At 39.4% G+C, this 23,341-nt stretch overlaps 1 protein-coding gene across 22 annotated transcripts in view; it reads right to left on the reverse strand.

The window, feature by feature from the left end:
- dlg2 (discs, large homolog 2 (Drosophila)) overlaps positions 1-23,341 on the reverse strand; it is a 281,667-nt gene that overhangs the window by 46,832 nt on the left and 211,494 nt on the right. For 16 of the 22 annotated variants that reach the window (XM_067432627.1, XM_067432628.1, XM_067432626.1 and 13 more), the window contains 5 exons: positions 21,656-21,715; positions 20,565-20,723; positions 7,373-7,529; positions 3,862-3,964; positions 1,506-1,550 (listed from right to left, as the gene is read on the reverse strand). In XM_067432627.1, coding sequence (XP_067288728.1) covers positions 1,506-1,550; positions 3,862-3,964; positions 7,373-7,529; positions 20,565-20,723; positions 21,656-21,715 — 524 coding nt within the window. The remainder of the gene's footprint in view (positions 1-1,505; positions 1,551-3,861; positions 3,965-7,372; positions 7,530-20,564; positions 20,724-21,655; positions 21,716-23,341) is intronic. The other 6 variants (XM_067432641.1, XM_067432639.1, XM_067432623.1 and 3 more) reach the window with 1 other exon arrangement.

Genomic DNA, 23,341 nt, shown 5'->3' on the forward strand with positions numbered 1-23,341 from the left:
GATGCTAGAATGTCATTAGCCAGACTCAGAATGACAGGACTCTTAACACGAATAATGTATCATCAGGATGTCTTCAATATGATTATAGTTGTTGTCTGATGTCTTAAAGTGAAATAATCTAAATGCAATAATTATATTAGAAAGATGTTTTAATGCTGAAATACAATGTGTCAGTGATTTGCCTTGTGTTTTTTTTTTATTTTGAAGGTAACAAGACAATCATGTGTAGTGTTGCTTCTCATTGAATAATACATGCATGAATACATACCTCTTGGCCCCAAAAAGTACAACTTTTTTTAGAATATATTTTTTGTTGAATGAAATACAAAATACCAAGCTGCAACTGCAATTTTTTTTGCAAAAATGTATACATTATTTCATTTTTAAGTGTGGTGTAAGTGTCCAAATACTTTTGGGGCCACAGTTGTCTTACAATTGATAGAACAGATCGAATCCGAATATGAATCTGTACTAATATGCAGAAACATATTAGTTTAGAAAACTGCCATAGTAGTTTGTGTTTGTGAGTGGGCTAACATGCTGCCATTCTGTGAGCATGATCTGTGTGTGTTGTGGAAAGGATGCGGCTTTAGCAGAGGGCAGCAGGTAGTTTGGGAGAGGAAATGGTCAAAGGAGGAAGAGGAGGAAAGGAGCGGAGACAGTGAGCAGAGCGGTAAACAAGCATGGCTGCTGACCCCAACCCTAACCCTGACCCTGAGCTGTTCATTTACATTCTGGTAAAGCTCATTTAACTTACTGTAAAAGACCCAATTGTGTGGCTTTATGTCCATGTGTTTTGCATACATATATGATAAAATGCTATAACAGTGCTTCTACGTCTTCTAGTAACGGTGTAAAATAATAATCCTCAGTGTTTCGTACTGAATTGTGAGATTCATTGCTTGGTTATAATCACTAAACATTCGTTCAACAATTTAAACATTATAAATGTCTTTACTATTTATTACTAAATGCTGTTCTTTTCTGCTTTCTATTCATCAGGGAATCCTAAAAATAAACGGAATCCTAAAAAATCTAAATAAATAAAAAATCCTAAAAATGAAGGTATCTCTCAGTATTAATACCTAGATGTGTATGTACTGTACAGCAGCCGTCTGTGTTGGACGAGCGGGTTAGAGCCAAGAACAAACACAACAGGAGCCGAGGAGTTTATCAAGAGAGGCAGCAGGCAGGGGAACACAGGATGCACACAGGATTATCAGGAGAGCAAGGTCTCTCTCTGTCCCTTCCCCTGAATGAGAGGCCCATGGTCAGAGCCGCCACTGGGGCAAGAATGAGACCACAGTCCTCAGCCAGACTGCAGAGAGATCGACAGAACCTGAGTTGGAACTGACCTGGAGTTCCCAAAGCCTCATGGAAAGGCAAAACAAAGGAACTGTAAAATCTGCAGTTCTAGCGGTCGAGTCTTTAGTTGTGGTCTAGCTCTGTGCAGTCTGTCTGTGTGGTACTGCTTTTGACCCAGGTGCTGATCACATGGCACAAACCTGCAGTCGGAGGCGGGGCCCGGCGTGGGGAGCACAGGGCAAGTTCTGACGGGTGAAAAAAGAGAGGACATATCAGTACACACCTGACCACACTGCCACTCTGTCTCTCTCACCTTATCACAGACTGTATGAGCACACACCTGTAGCTCATGCTACACACACCTCATACACCGATTCCTATATCATGGAGAATATGATAACTTGTATTTTGTATAGCCACAATTTAAAGGTGAAATGTGTCATTTCTGGTTCACTTGGTGGCACAAATTGGAATTGGGAAAAATGAGCTGCAAAAATGAATCCTAAAATCAGAGCATTTTCGCACTTTTAGTTCCAAGATCCCAAAGTCAATGATTTTTTTTTAGTTTTTTTTGCTTAAAAATGACTGAAATAAGGTCTGTGCTTAACAAAGATCAAAATATTTTCACATTTATTCCTTAAAATAAAATACATCAGTAATAACCCACTCTTTTTTTTTTAAAGCTTTTACAGCAGTTTGTGGCTTTGGGACTGGGCTAAATGGCTAAATGGGACTGGGTCAATATTGATCATCATCACAGGAAAAATACTTACTTGTGCTATTACAAACTATTCTAGCTTAGAAAAGTCAATTCTTTCCAACTTAGAGACAAAAAAAAAACCCAGAGCATTTTTGCAAGTGAACATAACGTTTCTAAGGGGAACGCAAATGTTTGCAAAAGCATTGAAAAATAATTTTCCTCCTGTCTCATTTTTTCTTCCCACCCCCATGTCCCTTTAGTCTCTGTGTGTTTCAGTTGGCCTCTGCTGGTTGATAACAACTACAGTACACCATCTACTTCTACAAAGCATTTTCTTTATTAAGATTTTTTAAAATGAATATATATTTAGAAAAAAATAGTTGCACTATGTAAAAACATTTCAGTAAAATATCCAAAAACCACTATGTCAGCGCTATATATTTTGTCCAATTAAGTACTTACAATATCCCAAATGTTTCACGCTATTTGTAAATTCTGAGAATTTTAACCAAGGAGCCGGGACGTCTGAGGGAGTCGCTTCTCAATTGTGTCATATCTGCGTTATCCTTGGTTTCCTGTTTTATTTGGCAGAAGCGCTTTACTCTTAGCAATGTGAACAAGTGTCACAGCAGCCGCTGAGTGAGTGTAGAGTAACGACATAACATTATTTTCGACACAAATGTATCTGATATGATGAACAGAGCTGCGTTATCTCAAACTCATGACCGTAAAAGCGGAAATGGCGCCGGCGACTGTGGCATAATAAAAGCCCCGCTGTTCATGAGCCGTGTGTTTGCATAACAATCGCTCCAGCGGCCTTGCTCAGCTCCACAACACTCGGTCCTGCTCTGCTTTATACTATAGTAACGTTATTAATCACATCATGAACGTGATTTCTGATCCAATCCCGATACTTTTCCACCGGCTGTGAGTTGAAGACCACATGTCCCAGGATTCTGAGCTCAAACGTGGCATCATTAAACGCCTTTGTTTTGAATAGGCGCCCTTTAGTGGGCGGAAAGTTACATAATGCACTTTAAAAAAATAACACTAATATGTAATCTTTTATAATAGATTGTTTTTGTGTTTGATACTTTTTTTAGAAGAGTAAAAACTTACACTACTGCTCAAAAGTTCGAGTTGTTAAGATTTATTAATGTTTTAAAAGTCTCTTATGTGCACCAAAACTGCATTTCTTTGATCAAAAATACAGTAAAAACTATTATTTTGATATTTAATTATAATTTAATAACTGTAATTTAATTTATTTTAATTTAATTGGATTTTCAGTTTTGCATGGTGCTATATAAATAATCATTCTAATATGCTGATTTGGAGCTCAAAAGCATTTCTTATTATCACAGTTGAAATCGGTTGTGTTGCTTCATATTTTTGTGGATAGCGTGAAAATATTTGTGAGCCCCACAAAGGTTTTGGTTTCGTAGTTGTCTAAGCACATTGAACTAGCATTGAAGAAATTATTGTCACATCGAACAAAACAACACACTTCACCTTTAAGTAAAATAAGCCAGTGAACACATTCTCAGATCCGAGACTACGGTGATGCATCCAACCCCATCTGAATGGGTCACTGGAGTCCAGAGCAGCCAAACCCCCTAAATGACACTTATCAAACATGGCACCTCAACACTCCGAGGGCACATGCACTATTCTCTAACAGTCAGGAGGAATAATGAGCACACCGGGTTGGGCTTGGCCCAAAAACGTCTGGGTGAGTTGTGTTTCTGTCCTGCCTGCAGCTAAAGGTGACCTCTGCACCCTGAGTGGCTCCATGAGTAAGAATCATGTGACCTTCAGCGACAGTGTTTGGTCAGGAGGAGCTGATGGACACTTACCCTCGGGCCGGTATTGGGCGATGATGGTTACCGTCTGCCCCGCTCCTTTCAGTGCAGCTGCAGCTTGTTCATGAGTGGCACCTCGCAGATCGATCCCATTAACCTGAAATCAATCGCAACAAAGGCTGTTACATCATTAGCATCTAACTGTGAATGATGTTTCATCAATAACACTCACCTGAAACATTCATTAAACGATCAACAATACTTGAAGTACTTTTTGACAATTTACAATAGATTATAAGTGTACATAAAGCATTAAATACAAGCTAATGCATTACCTGACCTACACAATAGTGACAAAAGCTTTGGGATGCCTGCTTTTACACGCACATGAACTTTAATGACCATTCTTCTTGAAACACATTTGTGAGGTCAGGCACTGATGTTGGATGAGAAGGTCTGACTCGCAGTCTCCGCTCTAATTCATCAAAAAATTGTGTTCTATCGGGTTGAGGTCAGAACTCTGTGCAGGCCAGTCACGTTCCTCCACACCAAAATTGTTCATCCATGTCTTTATGGACCTTGCTATGTGCAAAGTCATGTTTGAATAGGAAGGGGCCATGCCCAAACTGTTCCCACAAGGTTGGGAGCATGAAATTGTCCAAAATGTCTTGGTATGCTGAAGCATTAAGAGTTCATTAGTTCATCAGAATTTCACTGGAACTAAGGGGCCAAGCCCAACCCCTGAAGAAAAACCCACACCATAATCCTCCCTTCACCAAACTTTACACTTGGCACAATGCAGTCAGGGAAGTATCGTTCTCCTGACAACCACCAAACCCGGACTTGTCCAACGGATTGCCAGACAGAGAAGCGTGATTGGTCACTCCAGAGAACACGTCTCCACTGCTCTAGAGTCCAGTGGTGGCGTACTTTGCACCACTTTCCACCACTTAGGCTTGGATGAGCTGCTCAGCCATGGAAATCCATTCCATGAAGCTTTTTAAGCACCATTATTGAGCTAATCTGAAGGCCACATGAAGCTTGGAGGTCTGTAGCAATTGACTCTGCAGATGCTGACTTCTGCGCACATTGCGCTTTGTTTGTAGAAGTGTCTGCATGTCGAGGTGCATGATTTTACACACCTTTGGCCATGGAAGTGATTGGGACACCTGAGTTCAATGATTTGGAGTGGTGTCCCAATACATTTGGCAATAATAGTGTATATTAGTGTCACAAATTGTAAGCATTAAATGGGCAGAAATACTGTCAGTATTATTAAAGCTCTCTGGTAAATTCATATTTAAATTGCCTGACTTTCAGAAAATGCGCTATCTTGCTGCAGAGCAGCCTGGAGTTATCTGGCACTAGAAAAGCCTGCTGTGATCCAGATGCACAGTTCCTCTCGGTTCAGAAAAAACCTACAGTAGCGGATCAGTGGGTGGCAGTACCCTGGAAGCCAGAATCTGCAACAATTGCACCTCAAAGTAATCAGTGTTTCTCCAAAATATGAATTTGGCTAAGCTGTGTGCATCATCAGCTCTGTTTATGACCCAAATCGAGCCATTGAAAGTCCAGGTTCAAGCAGGTTGGGACCGACTGAGGGCAGGAAACTGCTGTACACTTCTGGCACACAAACCTGGAGCAGGTGTTGCAGGCAAACTGCTATTAAAGGTGCACTCATTTTTCCTTATTAAAAAGTTTTGCACATAAAACAATAGTAATTGTAAAAAATATATATTAAATAATGTACAGTTCTATGAAGGCTCTAGTCAAATCAGCAGCCTAATAAAAGCTGTTTTGTGGGGATTGTCTAGATCAGGCAAATACTTTCCCCCCCCTATGTATCACCTCATTACTGGACACTTTCAGTTGTGGAATAAATTAATCATGGCTGACAAGTGTTGTAGTCCTTCTACACACTATACAATTCAAGTGTTTTGGGTTGGTAAGATTATTAAATGTTTTATTTTTTATTTTTCTGAAAACCGTAACATATTCATTTCCGGAATCTTGATTAATAGAAAGTAAAAAAAAAAAACAGAATAGAAAAGATTTATAGAAAGTAAAAAATAAAAAAAAGACAATTTATTTGAAATAGCAATCTCTCACAAATTAATGTTTTTTTTTATAATGGTAGTGTATGACTGTGAGTAATTTATGTTTTAAATAGTGTATTGTTAAGCACAGAACTTATGCAGCTCAAAAACTGAAAAATCGCTTTTCTGAAAATGCAAAATACCAACACTGTTTCTGTGTCATAAAAGATCCTATAACCCTTTCTCAATGCCTTAAAAAACAACATAGCTATTTCTTGTTTTTGCAAAATCGCTTTTCTTAACTAGTTTGTTAAATTAAAATTTTCTATCATTTATAGTTAGGTTCAGCCAATGGAAACTCTTTGGGGTCCATGGAGGGCCAGTCTCTGCAGGGGAACAGGAACTTGTGTAACTACAAACAGAAAAACTAACACGAGGGGCAGACGAGGTGTATGTGTGTGTGTGTGTGCCAGTGTCAGTGCGCCTGCAGTGTGTCCTAATGCTCATTTAACAGTGTGAACTCAGAAGGTACACCACAGCTATTCTTAGACTCCAAATCAGGCCAGCACTCCATTATCTCTTCCTTCCCTCTCCATTTCTATCCTCTCCCTTGTTCTTTCTCGCTTTCTAATCAGTGTCCTAAGGAGGCAGACCGTGATTGCTCTCAGCTCAAGTGACACCGGCAGTAATTGCGACGGGATCTGGATGGAGGGGTCTGATTACGACCGGCGAGTTCTGATGAAGCTCTGATAAACATAAATGATGAGATCAGCGACGAGAAATCAGCTTGGAGAGCTTCTCGAGTGGATCGCTGATCTGAGTTGTTTCAAAGAGAGCTGTAATTGCACTGTCAATTAACACACCGCCAAAAAAAGTTACGGCACTCTATCTGTGCCAAAAACTCAGTGCTGAAATTATAATGAGAAAAAGGAAACCTGGTACTGGTGGTTCTGAGTAGTGACTAGACAAAAAAAAAAAAAAATTGGCACAGATTTTTTAGGGTTTCCAGAAAAATGTAATGGCGCCATCTCCTGTTCCGCACAGGTTCTGCACTACTCCATGGGAATATTATTGACCAATCAGAACAACTACCTAAAACAAAGTATAGATGATGTTTGTTCAAATCAAACATTAATTTAGAAACATTAATATTACCCCATAAAACATTTAGGCCTCTTTAACCAAAGATACGCATGACTAGTGGACCCTAATGTGAAAGTTAAAGAAACAAGGTCATTTAAAAACCTGGGTTTATCAACTATTCATTTGAATATTAAGAGGGATGTGTCCTCTTAAATGTGTATATAGTGGTTACAATATAGAAAAGCAGACAATGTCATCTATTCATGACCTTTGGGATAGATATTTCAATATTTTAATAAATGCTAAACCCAATAAATGAATGATTATCTCGTGTTTAGAAACACACAGGAAGGATAATGTACCTTCTAATGATCAATGTAATCATATTTGCCCTCATATGTTTTATAAACCCTTTTATATTTGCGTATTTCCGGGCGTCCACTTACGGATAGGATCTGGTCTCCTCTCCGCAGCTCTCCGCTGAGGTCTGCCGGCCCTCCTGCGAGGATGAAGGAGACGAAAATGCCTTCTCCATCTTCTCCTCCAACGATGTTGAAGCCCAGCCCGGTCGAGCCCTTGTGCAGAACGATCTTCCTGGGCTCCCTGTACACACAGTTCAGGTAATACATCAGCTCAGAGTCCGTAGGGCTCAGCATCTCCACTGACACACGTTACGCTTCTTTGTAAATATACACATGCAACCTATGCGTGCACACACACACACGTATCCACACACTTGGCTCAGTCCAAGCGGTCTACAATGTAGTCGAGTACATTAGCTGACACCTATTGGGGGCTGCTCCACTTATGTGCTATTTGTCCCATTTCCGCCCGGTTTCCTAGAAACGGAGAAGACGCACAGCCTCTCACACACACACGCACCCACCCAGCTGGTTTCTGTGTTTTATGGGGACTTTCCATAGACATAATGATTTTTATTCTGTGATTCTGTAATAATTATGATTACACTCCTCAACCCTATCCATAGACACACAACACAAAACTTACTACATTTTCAAAAAACATAATTTAGTATGATTTATAAGTTGTTTTCCTCATGGGGACCGAAAATGGACAGGGATGGATTTTGGATATTGCCATCGTTGTGGACACACACACAGACACACACACACACACACACACACACACGTATTCCTCCCATTACAGGGACTTGCCATAGACATGATTTTAATGCTGTAAGAAACTGTATATTCCATCCCCTAACTTTACATTTTCAGTAATTTTGTATGATTTATAAGGTGGTTTTCTCATGGGGACCAAAAAATGTCCCAACAATACTTGGTCACACACACGTGCACACTAACACACACACACAGTTCCTTCATACTGTATATACTATGACAGATGTAAGAAGTACGTTCCTAATTATCTTGTGATTAAAATATATGCCATTATTATACTGTGCATTTTTTTAAACAATGTTTGTGTAATAAAATATCATAATATGCAATACATTTTCATAGTTAAAACAGGCATATAAAGTTTTTTAGTGTGCAGGATTTCCTTTAACTTTTGAGATTTTTGTATTTTCTATCTTACTTCCTACACACCTATTTATTACCAACAGGTGAGCGATGGTAATCGTCAATTAAATGGTTAAAACAGAAAATATAGTAAAAACATAATATATAATAAAAAAAGAATGAAAATGTATACTATCAGCATAACAATGTAGTTGAATAGCACATGTAGAGTTATGTGGTAATTTCATTTAAGTGACAGCCCCTGATATATGTAGGAAAGACACAGCACATAGTACAGAACTATAAATATTAAAGAAAAAAACTATTTAAATAATTCTTAATCTTTTATCAAAAATCCTAAAAAAATTAAAAATAATTCCCAAGCTTTGCTGAAATGCATTCCAGGTTGTGCAAAAAATGTTCCCCAAAAAGTCTGATCCACTTAGCTTGGGCCCGTTCAGTTAGTCATAGATCCTGACAGATGGGGCATCAACCTGTCAAGTGTGACCCATCAAACTAAAAGATATCTTGAGCTGTGACACTTCTGTCAGATGCACTTGAAATGTGGAGATAAACAATCTCCTGAGTTTACAGATGATAATGCAAAGAGACGACACCCGAGATGGAGCTATTTTAGAACAGAAGGCTAATCCGTGAGCGCTGTGTTCAATCTGACCTAGTTGTGAGGAGGAGGCAGGCCCTTCCTCCCTCTCTCTCTCTCTCTCTCTCTCTCTCTCTCTCTCTCTCTCTCTCTCTCTCTCTCTCTCTCTCTCTCTCTGTGCGTATGTTTGGCTAGCCTCCGAGTGATGAGGCTCTTCAGGCCATAAACACAAACTAAGCCAAATTGCATCCCATGAAATGTGAGAACACACTTTTTGGGCATAATCATTATATTTATATTTCTGTCTGGCTGCAGTATGAAGATGAAAACTGTAACTGACCACATAAACAACAGAATTAAACCCGGCAGAAGGCTCAGCCAGCAGTTGATCAAACAAACATGTAATCAGTAAGTGGTAATCCTGCTCTTCAGCAAATCAGTTACGACTACTTGGCCAATGGTAAACAACCTAATTAATACACACTAGTCCTCTGGCTACCACCCCTCTCAGGAACACATCAACTATATATATATATACACACATGATCATACTGCAAATGCTTTTAACCCATTCACACGCGATAAGACACAAAAGAGAAGGCAGTGCGTTACTACTGGCGAGCGGGTCTGTGTATGTGAATCTCCTGTCTGTGTGACACACATACACACACTTTTTATGTTTGATAACTTTATTCAATTTCTGTATATATCTGTTAGACCTAAAAATATTTAAGCACTGTTCACAAGGTTAAATGGGTCAAAAACAACAAGAAATGATAACTCATTGTGCATTTGACAGGGCAAGTAAAAATCTGAACTGCACTGTTGGGCCAAAAGAAAAAATGAAGCCCTGATATAGTGACGGGCACAGGCAAAACATTTATTATAATGGGAATATTACGAAGATTGTTTTAATTTTACTTAAACAAAAAGTTATTTTATTTAAAGCCTAATAAATGTTAAAAAGTATAGCATTAAATTATACTATAATGCTTCTCTCATAAAAAGATAACATCACAACAAATATTTAAAATATAGGATACTGATATTATGTTGTTTTTACGTTAAATTACAGATTAAACGTGAAATTATTACAATATAAAAATATTATATAAAATATTAAATTGCGATTAATTACATCTAAAAATGCGATTTAATTGGTTAATTTTTTGTATAGATTGACAGCACTAATACACACGCTTGTTTTTGTGCAATGTGGGGACATTCCATAGGCGTAATGGTTTTTATACTGTAACCGTATTTTCTATCCCCCTACACTGCCCCCGCCCCTAAACCTACCCATCACACACACACACACACACGCGCACACTGCCCCTGCCCCTAAACCTACCCATCACACACACACACGCGCACACTGCCCCCGCCCCTAAACCTACCCATCACACACACACACACGCGCACACTGCCCCTGCCTCTAAACCTACCCATCACACACACACACGCGCACACTGCCCCCGCCCCTAAACCTACCCATCACACACACACACACACGCGCACACTGCCCCTGCCCCTAAACCTACCCATCACACACACACACACGCGCACACTGCCCCTGCCCCTAAACCTACCCATCACACACACACACACACACACACATGCGCACACACATGCGCACACTGCCCCTGCCCCTAAACCTACCCATCACAGGAAACATTCTGCATTTTTACTTTAACAAAAAAAAAAAAAAAAACTCATCCTGTATGATTTATAAGCCTGTTGAAAAGTGGGGACATGGGTAATGTCCTTATATTTCACCGTCTCCTTGTAATACCTGTGTCATACCATGTCATTTTATACACGTGTTCCTGATATTTCACAAAAACAAGCACACAAGCGCACACACGCGCACACACACACACACACACACAGGCTATCAAGACAACTAGAATAAATGCTGCCCAATAAATTCATCTTTAGTTTATAAAAGTGTATAGTCTACATGACTTATTCTGATCTATGATTTCTAGTCTGATGCTACAGAAATGACGCTCACGTGTTTGGCTCTACACCAGTCCACTGTTACCACTAGATGGCACTCTATTCCATTTTTTTCCTCAACCACAGATTTCCGTGAAAACAGAATCTACCCTGAATCCCAACAGCATGCTGATAGAGAATGTAGAATTAAGTCACTGTAAATATCGTAAACACACACACACACACACATGTTGGTCTATGTGGTTTACAGGGACTCTCCATAGGCGTAATGGTTTTTATACTGTACAAACCGTATTTTCTATCCCCTTACACTGCCCCTGCCCCTAAACCTACCCATCACTGGAAACATTCTGCATTTTTACTTTCTTAAAAAAACATAATTTAGTATGTTTTTAAGGCCATTTGAATTATGAGGACATTTGATATGTCCTCTTAAACCACATTTATAGTGTAATACCAGTGTAATACCCATGTAGTTATACAAATTTGTGTCCTCATAAACCACATAAACAGGCTCACACACACACACACACACACACACACACACACACACACACACACACACACACACACACACACACACACACACACACACACACACACACAGACACACACACACACACACACACACACACACACACACACACACACACACACACACACACACACACACACACACACATAAATACTGATTGATAATTGTCTTGCACAGCTGACAGAAGACAAGACACATGCAAGTTTAGGGTGGCTCTGATTCTATTCTATGGAAGCTTTTATGAATCATATAATAAAACATTTTAAGAGATAATTGCGACTTTTTATCTCACAGGTGGAAGATATATCAACTCTTTTTCTTTTTGGCAGTTCTGAGTAACTTGCAAATTCTGACTTTATATCACACAATTCTGACATTATAACTCACAATTCTGACATTTTTTCTTGAAATCTTTAGTTTCGAAAGTCCAATTCTGAAGGGAAAAAAGACGGGGTTTATATCTCACAAATCTAACTTTATGGCTCGCTATTTCAAGAAAAAAAGTCTTGTGAGATAAAAAGTTGCAATAACCTTTTTTATTCTGTATTATCCAGATAATTAAATTAGGATAGGATAGAAATAATGTAATTCTAAAATTCTGAATATAATACAATCTGACTGATACAAATATAATGAATGTCAGTATGAAATGGAAGTTAATAAAAATAAAGACATTTTTAAATTAAAGTTATTTGAATTAAACATTACAAGGGCACATAAATACCTCCCCGAAAAATAATTTATAATAAACAGTGCAATATTGCTTATATAAGAAATTATACTTTAACTTTAATAAACAGCCAATATTTACACAAAAAAAAATATCTATTTTTTTGTTAATCAAGTGATCGGATAAAAAAAAAAACCCCGCTTGAGCCCTGCATTATTCCAGTTTAAACAAACATAAATTGCAGCTTATCACTCAGAGAGCATCTGTGACAGCCTCACGCTGATATGATGATATGCTGATCATCAGCAGGTATTCCACAAATAGATTTATTTTGAGTAACGGCTGGCTCAGAGGTGGGTTGAGTGCGTCTAGCGCCCCGCCGGCTGGAACCATCCTCATTAAACTCTCTTCTCTCGCATTTCTATGCTCCAAACTTCTCTTTCTGTCTCTACCTCTCCTTCATCCCTTTCTCTCTCTCTCTCTCTCTCTCTCTCTCTCTCTCTCTCTCTCCCAGCTGCAAAACACCGATAGAGCTCCTGTCTGCCTCCTCCAACACCTCAGTCCCAGATTACAAACAGCCACAGCTTATCATCTCAAGTTCAGAGCCAAATGGGAAAACAAACCAAATAGATTACACTCGTTTTCAATTCACAATACCTGAGGAGGAGAGGGCCTGGTGGGTCTGGTGTTTCATATGCAGCCCCTCACACACATCTCTACCCACAACCGTTTGCTCACTGTCATCCTGTGTTATTCTCCCTCCCTTTTCACTTCAAACATTCCTCCACTGTAAGAGCGATCTGAATATGAAAATCTGTCAAAAGCCTCATCCACGTGAAATATAAACTCATTTCTATACAGGGTCTGCATGCGACGCTGTTTTCGGATGGCAAAATAACCACTGGCTTTTTTACATTCAACCTTAATAAAGGAAAGGAACGGCAGGGTGCCTGTAATGACCCTCAGCCTTGAAGAAACAATCTGAAAGCTCAAAGCTGCATATATCAGCACTCAACAACACAAGAAACCCCTTAATGGACTTTTGTTCTTTAACATTTTCTTTCCGTTTCTTGATGGTTGGTAACTTGAAACAAATTATAGGTTTGTCAGTGAAACTGTGTGTGTAACGTGTGCTCTGTCAAGAGGATAGTCCCATTACACGCCATCTGTTGGACACAAATATCAGGCACGTCAACAACACTAGAGCTAAATATGGCTGTCAGTTTTCTTCTGAGGGCTTAATCTGTTCTGAGTTCAAGCATCATATATTTTAATAGTAGAGATTCCTATCTATCTATCTATCTATCTATCTATCTATCTATCTATCTATCTATCTATCTATCTATCTATCTATCTATCTATCTATCTATCTATCTATCCATCCATCCATCCATCCATCCATCCATCCATCCATCCATCCATCCATCCATCCATCCATCCATCCATCCATCCATCCATCCATCCATGTAAAGTTTTCACAGTCAGTGATGGTTTGGGGTGCCATGTCATCTGCTGGTGTTGGTCCACTGTGTTTTCTGAGGTCCAAGGTCAGCGCAGCCGTATATCAGGACGTTTTAGAGCACTTCATGCTTCCAGCTGCTGACCAACTTTATGGAGATGCAGATTTAATTTTCCAACAGCACTTGGCACCTGTACACCGTGCCAAAGCAACCAGTACCTGGTTTAAGGACCATGGTATCTCTGTTCATAACTGGCCAACTCATCTGACCTTAACCACACAGAAAATGGATGGCGTATTGTGAAGAGGAAGATGCGATATGCCAGACCCAACAATGCAGAAGAGCTGAAAGCCACTATCAGAGTAACCTGGGCTCTCATAACACCTGAGCAGTGCCACAGACTGATCGACTCCATGCCACGCCGCATTGTTGCAGTAATTCAGGCCAAAGGAGCCCCAACTAAGTATTGAGTGCTGAACATGCTCATACTTTTCACGATTATACTTTTCAGTAGGCCAAGATTTCTAAAAATCGTTTCTTTGTATTGGTCTTAAGTAATATTCTAATTTTCTGATTTACTGAATTTGGGGTTTTTCTTAGTTTTCAGTTCTAATCATCAAAATTAAAATAAATAAACATTTGAAATACACTCACCATACACTCACTTAAAGGATTATTAAATTTCTTATGAATGCAATTATCTAATCAACCAATCAACCATGGCAGTTGCTTCAATGCATTTAGGGGTGTGGTCCTGGTCAAGACAATCTCCTGAACTCCAAACTGAATGTCAGAATGGGAATGAAAGGTGATTTAAGCAATTTTGAGAGTGGCATGGTTGTTGGTGCCAGACAGGCCGGTCTGAGTATTTCGCAATCTGCTCAGTTACTTGGATTTTCATGCATAACCATTTCTAGGGTTTACAAAGAATGGAGTGAAAAGGGAAAAACATCCAGTATGCGGCAGTCCTGTGGGCGAAAATGCCTTGTTGTTGCTAGAGGTCAGAGGAGAATGGGCCGACTGATTCAAGCTGATAAAAGAGCAACTTTGACTGAAATAACCACTCATTACAACCGAGGTATGCAGCAAAGCATTTGTGAAGCCACAACACGCACAACCTTGAGGCGGATGGGCTACAACAGCAGAAGACCCCACCGGGTACCACTCATCTCAACTACAAATAGGAAAAAGAGGCTACAATTTTTATGAGCTCACCAAAATTAGACAGTTGAAGACTGGAAAAATGTTGCCTGGTCTGCTGAGTCTCGATTTCTGTTGAGACATTCAGATGGTAGATTCAGAATTTGGCGTAAACAGAATGAGAACATGGATCCATCATGCCTTGTTACCACTGTGCAGGCTGGTGGTGGTGGTGTAATGGTGTGGGGATGTTTTCTTGGCACACTTTAGGCCCCTTAGTGCCAATTGGGCATCAAATAAATGCCACGGCCTACCTGAGCATTGTTTCTAAACATGTCCATCCCTTTATGACCACCATTTACCCATCCTCTGATGGCTACTTCCAGCAGGATAATCCACCATGTCACAAAGCTTGAATCATTTCAAATTGGTTTCTTGAACATGACAATGAGTTCACTGAACTAAAATGGCCCCCACAGTAATCAGATTTCAGTAGAGCATCTTTGGGATGTGGTGGAACAGGAGCTTCGTGCCCTGGATGTGCATCCCACAAATTTCCATCAACTGCAAGATGCTCTCCTATCAATATGGGCCAACATTTCTAAAGAATGCTTTCAGCACCTTGTTGAATCAATGACACGTAGAATTAAGGCAGTTCTGAAGGCGAAAGGGGGTCAAACACAGTATTAGTATGATGTTCCTAATAATCCTTTAGGTGAGTGTATATCAGTCTGTGTGTATTAAATGAATATAATATACAAGTTTTACTTTTTGAATGGAATTAGTGAAATAAATCAACTTTTTGATGATATTCTAATTATATGACCAGCACCTGTAAAACCATGAATACCTTATGACCTTTGTTGGGCTTCTCTCAGACTTCAACACTCTGTGGTGCCAATCTATAAATGCCGCAAATCGATCAACACCCTCAAACATATCCGATACCTCTCGACACGATCAATAAGCTTTCATCAGATTCACAGATTCAGAGCAGAACACTCACAGAGCAATTTAGCTGTTGAGTAGAAATGTTAAGACATGTATTGATACGCGCGCCTCCCTGCCGTCCTCAAAAACGCTCTCTCAGCGAGAGAACTGGATGGCCTTTTCACTTCCTAACTCAATGCAGTCTCCAGATATCAACCTCTTCTGCACCTTTAACAGTTAGAATCACAGCAGTAAACTCCAAAACACTCAGCAGGTGCAATCAAATCTTTTCTGCTTCCTTTTCTGTCTCTTTTAAAGAGCAGGTTGGCCACTCAGGGGATTTTTAAGGATGACACAATAGTAAACACTGAACTTTTGTTATTAAAAAGCTTCAATATCTTCTCCCGAGGGAAAATGCTTGGTATATCATGAAAACAAGTGTTAAAAAAAGCTGGCAGAAATTGTACAGCCAATCAATGTGAGCTGCATCTGTATTGCCAACTATCAGCGAGAGAGAAGATGGAGGTTAAGTAGCAAGTGCTTCATTATTTGCTGGTTCACTGAAGTGCTTGTCCCACAATGCATTGCAAAGGAAATCTAGGGAATAAAGAACAAACAATGGATGCGGTTTTGCCACAATGTAAACAGCTTTTCGGAGAATCTAACATTTAGAAACAGCCAAAGAGTACATCAAATATAAATACCAGTTTATTTAGATGGACTATCATACATTTATTAAGGCAAGCAGCAAAATGATTAAATCATTCATTGGATCACAACAAGATCTGCATGTGTTCTTTTTTTGTTGCAATTTTATTTTGGATACTAGAGTTTCGCGAGGGCAAATACCGCTAAAATTAATTTAACCATATTTACAAATGAAATAGATTTTTTTAAACAGTTATATAATTAAATCATTTTTAACTTTTGTCTATTTATTCTTTAATGAATGAATCCATCAAAATTCATAGGCAAAACTTTTCTTAAGGTTTGTTCGTTGGTTTTCCTAGGCTGTCTGAGCAAACACCACTAATACATTAAGCTAATTTAATCTTCACATCCACACTGATGATACAAGTTATGAATAAAAGATGAAAAGCACTAGTAGAATTAGTATTCTTCTCGTAAAATACTAATATACATAAACAACACCTGTCACTGTTAGAAATGGTTTTAGATTTCAGACATTTGTTATTTGCATTCTCCAGAAGCATATTTCAGAAATATGCCAGCGAACTTGATTAAGCTAGTTTATCCTGCTCTAACAGGAACACAAGTCATACAAATTAGAAGTAACAAAATCTTGTGGGAACTGTGATTTATGGTCAATGTCATTGCAAATTTGTCCACATTAGCTAAACACAATTAGTATGCACCCTACGCTTTTAGCCCCAAACAAATTATTAATCATGATATAAACAAAACTATCACTTCAAATCAGTGAGCAGCCGGTGTAGGGGACACGACCCCTAACGCATATGGTGCAAAGCTATAGGAGTGCCCGGAAAGCAAGAGCAATTCTGCCAAACGGCTTCATCTATTTGGATCTGAATTGAGTGATGTGAAGGAATCTCCCTCCTGACTGACGATTCAGAGATGACAGGATCTGGATCCTCTGCGGTCCCCAGAAATACATCATCTCTCTGGGAACCACGCTTGAGGTTGTTGATTAAGATCACACTAACGCTTGTGTACTGTTGCCAAGTGGATACACATTAAGAAAACATCAAAGACATTTGAATTTTAGTCAAATCAAAGCGTATGACTACACTGAACAAGAAAGAATCTGCTTGGAGGATAATTTTGCAAATTGTATACCAGTATCTCCTGGGGATGCCTGAAGAGGTCAACAATACCTGGACAAATTCTCAGGTCTGCCAGCTCACGGATAACATTTCTACACCCAGGGTTTTGAGCCAACACCCAGCAAGCGATTTTGCATTTAAAATATGTCTAATGGATCATATTCAGCATTTTCTCAGTTTCTCTGACTGAAAATGTAACTGTATTGGGACTGTCACAGGAGAGAGTGCTAAAGCTTTTTGACTGTGGCTGAATAACGCGCGTCCTCTTTCTTTCATGAAATAACAGTAAATACTACTTTAATTCTTTGGGACAAATGTACAATCTTGATAATGTATCACTTATTATTGCAAAACTGTGGTAAAAAATTGATACTTGGGTAATCATTCTTTGAGTAAATGAAAAAAATGAACTATTTTCCAGTGATTTCTTTCTTATTAGTTTTCTGATAAAACTTCTGTGTGTTGGTGAAATGATGGGTGTGTGTGATGTTGTTCCAGAGAGACGTGTTACGGGCCGGTTTTAGAAAGACGCTGTCTTCTGGCCTGACGGTGGAAAAGCAGCGTGATTTTGGGCTCGGTGCTACAGCTCTGAGACTATTAGCCCAGTGCCGTTATTATAAATAACGTTAAAAAGCCCGTTGGCCCGTTAAAAGCCCTGGCTCGCACTGGCCTGACAGTGGACAAACGACTAATGAAAGACCTTAATGAAAACTTAATAACCATAGCCCAGGAATGAAATGAAACCGAACACCTTGTATTCACTGTTGGCTTTGCTTACATGGAATATTTTGGCCAGATTATATCAGGTCTGTAGTTAACTGAGACAATAATAATAATAATAATTCATTACATTTATATAGCGCTTTTCTAGACACCCAAAGCGCTTTACATATAGAAGGGGGGAATCTCCTCAACCACCACCAATGTGCAGCATCCACCTGGATGATGCGACGGCAGCCATATTGCGCCAGAACGCCCACCGCACACCAGCTGATTGGTGGAGAGGAGACAGAGTGATTAGGCCAATCAGGATATGGGGATTATTAGGAGGCCATGATGGACAGAGGCCAATGGGCAAATTTGGCCAGGATGCCGGGGTTACACCCCTACTCTTTATCGAAGGACATCCTGGGATTTTTAACGACCACAGAGAGTCAGGACCTCGGTTTAACGTCTCATCCGAAGGACGGAAGAAAAGGACAATGAAATGACGGCAATTGCTTGCTGGGTAATTTGAACCATGAATGGCATAGAAATGGCGCAAGGGCATAATCACAGCTTTTTAACAACCCATCACACACTATATACCTAGAGCGCCACATGAGATTTGTTTCAGAATTTTTACTGGCAGCTGTCAGGAACGACTCAAACAAGGCTGATCTGAAATAACAGCACTCTAGGTAGAGTATTTTGGTGTTTGTGCATCATTAAATGATAACTGTTCCCTTTTGGTAAGCTACTGACAATCTCACATGCTCGGTCACACAGAATTGTCCGTTTTCACAAAACTGCTGCCTGCGCGTTCCCTTGAAGAGCATCATCAAAAACCGGCAGACCCTGAACATGAGAGACAGCGATCCATTAATCACAGATGTTAACGCTGGCATTTTCATGAATGCCTTTTTCGCAAGTCCTGAGGATTTAAGCGATGCATTAGGTGTTAGCGGTGGCGTCCTGAAATGCAAATCAATTCAAATCCCAGAGAAGCCAATTAGACGGCGCTTTATAATTCATAGAGTAATGAACTAAAAAATTTAAATCAAAACAAACCGATAAACAAAGCACACCCACGCTGAGGGCATTATGCGCAGGATTTGGATAACAGCGAAACATTACTCAGCCATTTGTGCCAGAGAGTCTCTTAGTCCCGAAGAGCATTTCCTCCACGGCCAAACCCCTGTTTACACTCCGTTCATCTCTCGACTATTACATTTATAAGTCTATAGTCATTTAATCAGCAAGAGCAGAGATATTGCATTATAACCAATAAAGTTTTATAACCAATTAACGATACAAGCTGCTGCCTGGAACTAAAGTGAAATCAGTTAGGCAGGAAATAAGAAAGATAAAATCAATCCACTTTGATTTATAACGCACTAATGTTGAACGGATGCCACAGGCACGCAAGCAAACCGCGAATGACAGCGGCAAAGCTCTGACCTTCATGGGGAAGCTGTCAATAAGCAATACAGTCTAACAAATGACAGTACAGACAAATTGACAGTGGCTGCGGAAGGGAAGGAAGTAAGTGGACAGCTGCAGCAGAGATGTGATTCAGTTATACTGCTGTCACGGGTACTGCCATGGCAACTACCAATCTCCACGCTTGTGTCCTCTACGTGCACTTTGCATGATTGTCAGATGAAGTAAGAAAAATCGAAGTCATTGAGAATTATGCAAAGCGGTAAGAACTGCTCATTTGCTGTACTCACTGCTATCATTTTTTTCATTAAAGCCATCATGAAATGACTTCCGCAACCAGTTTTCCTCTGTTATCTGATGTACACTATCATTCAAGTTTGGGGTCAGTAAGATCTCTTTTTTTTTTTTGTGTGGAAATAAATGTATTGCATTAACATTTCCGGTAAAGGCATTTATAATTTCACAGGTGATTTCTGCTTTTTTGAACCTTCAAAATTCAAAGAATATTTAAAGGTTGGTTTTCACAAAAAGATAGCTTTTCAACAATGATAATAGTAAGAAATGTTTCATGACCACCAAATCAGCATATTAGAATGATTTCTGAAGCGTCATGTGACGGTGAATTTTAAAATTTAGCAACCCCGAACGTTCGAATGAAAGTGTATTTCTTAATAAAAAATGTAAGTAAAATCATTTAATTTTGTTATACAATGCTCACAAAACATAAAATGCATCATTCACTCCATTAAACCTAAGAAAGACCTAGAACTAGTACATGATGGGCGGGGCATGCAGGTGACTTTAAAATGGGGCGGGGCATGCAAGCCAGCATAAATTAGGGTGTGGTCATGCAGGTGAGAGGTGGCTACAGAATTTGTATTGACATCCCATGCAGAGCGCTGTGCTCAGTACCTGGTGATCTCGGAGTCAGGGAGCAGGCCTACGTGATAGTGAGGGAAGTGGGGGATTGAGTGCATGGGGCTTTTATCAAACTCCACGGGGGAGTAGAGGCGGGGAGAGGGGGCGCGGTCACTCAGTTTGTTCACAGTGCTGTAAACTGGCTCTGGAGGCCTGGTGTGGGAGAGAAAGAGAGAGCAGAGCAGCTTGGGTTAGTGCGCTGAAGTGGATCGACAGAGAGTAGTGACAGACCGATATATGTATAAGCAGCATTAGCCATTCCACCTATTGCCATTTTTTTCATTGAAATGCTAAAAATTTTTTACAACTCTTTAGATATTTGTACTAGAAAACAATACAAAATGATGAAGAAAATGCCTTTTGTTTATTCAATTATTTTGAGTAGATATCAGTTTAGTGTATATTTCATTACATCTCTTGTGCTACTATAATGTGTCATTATATCCGTGCGTTGATAGGTTAATGGCGATCCTACTCTAGATATTGGTAACAGCCATTATAAAACCCATATCGGTCCACCACTAACAGAGAGAGGGAGAGAGAGAGAGAGAGAGAGAGAGAGAGAGAGAGAGAGAGAGAGAGAGAGAGAGAGAGAGAGAGAGAGAGAGAGAGAGAGAGAGAGAGAGAGAGAGAGAGAGAGAGAGAGAGAGAGAGAGAGAGAGAGAGAGAGAGGGTGAAAAACATGGCAGTGGAAATGTGTTAAAGGAGTAAGGAAGGAACTGCGACATTAGTTCAACATTTGTAAGTACATTAGCTTTGATAAATAGCGTTGCAATTTGACCATGAAGCATCTTTAATCATTTCTCAGATCTTCAAAACTTCCAAAATAAAAATGAATGTTCTGTGTTTACAGTCATGGAAGTTTAAAGAGACTCCACAGAGACTCATCCAGAGAAGTCTTGCTTTCTCTTTCATTCCTTTTATTAATTCCCTTAGAATTACAGATCTGACTGCCGCTGTTTTATTTCATGCAAACACAGTTTCTAAGGTTCAAAATAGAAAATCCAGCTGGAAGTGAGAGCCAGTGTAATGAGGATACATATGAACATTCAAGACCCAAACGACGGCTCACTCAAGTGGCTCACCTCAACTGGAAGTGCTGGGAATCAAACCTGTGACCTTCCATCTCATCTAACGAGGGATTTCTGATCAGAAACAGACAATAGGTTAGCATGAACACAGTTTTTTGTTAATGAAATTAGTATGTTAAAATGTGTATTCAAAACAGCTGAAATGTTTCTTGTTATGTGTAGCATGCAGAAACAAAACAGACACACCAACAGAATTCAGGACAAAACCAAATATGATAACACAACAAGCCCCCTTATACAATACAACTGGGTTTGACAAACATAATCCCCCACTCCAAATATTTGAAAGTAAAGCCAGATACACTACTGTTCAAAAGTTTGGGCTCTGTAAGAAATTCATCCTTTTATTCAGCATTAAACTGATCTAAAGTGACAGTAAATACATTTATAATATTACATTAAAAAAAATATATATACTTTTTCAAATAAATGAGTTTCCACAATAATATTAAGCAGTGAAAATGTTTTCAACATCGATAATAATGACAAATGTTTCTTGGGCAGCTAATCCTCATGAGAATGATTTCTGAAGGATCATGTGACACTGAAGACTGGAGTAATGATTATAAATTCAGCTTTGACATCACAGGAATAAATTACATTGCATAATATAACAACATAGAAACCGAATTTTAAACGGTTTTACTTTATTTTTTATTAAATAAATTCAGCCTTGTTTAGCATGAGACTTCTTTTTAAAACCGATTCCAAACTTTTGAAAGGTAGTGTATGTAAACAAACTGTCTACCGAAGAAAGAGAGATGCCATTCCTCTATATACAACTAATCAATCCTTTTTGCTACTTTTATTGACACATTTTCAGGAATGGGATCGGTACATGACAGACTGGATTCAAACCTGAATTTCCCACATGAGCAGCAAGGCTCAATCTTTAGCAAGGCTCCTTTAACATTCCCTGCAAGTTTCAGTGAGCCAATTTATAGCATCAGGTTGTGGGTAAGAGAGCGATATCGCATTGCGGATGCAAGGCGACATTAGACATACTGAAGACAATGTGAGTGGAATACATTTTTGACAGCCTCCTCACTGGACCTCTTTCTCTCTTCGCTCTGTGTCATGTGACGCTAGCGTTAGTGTTGTAGTCAAGACCACCTAAACCGAGACCAAGACAAGACCAAGACTTTGAAGGGCCGAGACCAAGACAAGACCAAGACTTTGAAGGGCCGAGACCGAGTCAAGACCAAGACCAAGACAGGCCGAGACCGAGTCAAGACCGAGACCAATGCATGTCCCCACACTTATGATAAAATGTGGAATATGCATATGATTGGCACTTCTCTCGTATGTGTGGGTGTGCAAGTGTACCATGAGAGAAGTTTTGATCAAATAATCAAAAGGTATTGCAGCTTTGTGGGAATTAATCTTTTTCTTCTATAAGCAAATAACACTTTTCGTCAATGGGAGGCACTGAAGACGACGTGTCCATATTGTTTACAGTCTATGGTGGACACAAACACCAAACTGACAGAGTTTTGTGTTTTGTTTTGTGAAGCGTGCTCAATCCCATTTTTAAACTCAAAGTTCCCCTAAGAATGCTAATCTGGATGAGGTATTAATCTCAGACACAGTCCATTATGTCTTAAATGAATGTGAATAACAGGAGGTGGAATATATATCATACAGATATGCATTAGTATGCTGCTTAAGCTAATTATTTTA

Source organism: Pseudorasbora parva, chromosome 23 (assembly GCF_024679245.1).
Source record: "Pseudorasbora parva isolate DD20220531a chromosome 23, ASM2467924v1, whole genome shotgun sequence".
In the NCBI taxonomy this organism is placed as follows: domain Eukaryota; kingdom Metazoa; phylum Chordata; class Actinopteri; order Cypriniformes; family Gobionidae; genus Pseudorasbora; species Pseudorasbora parva.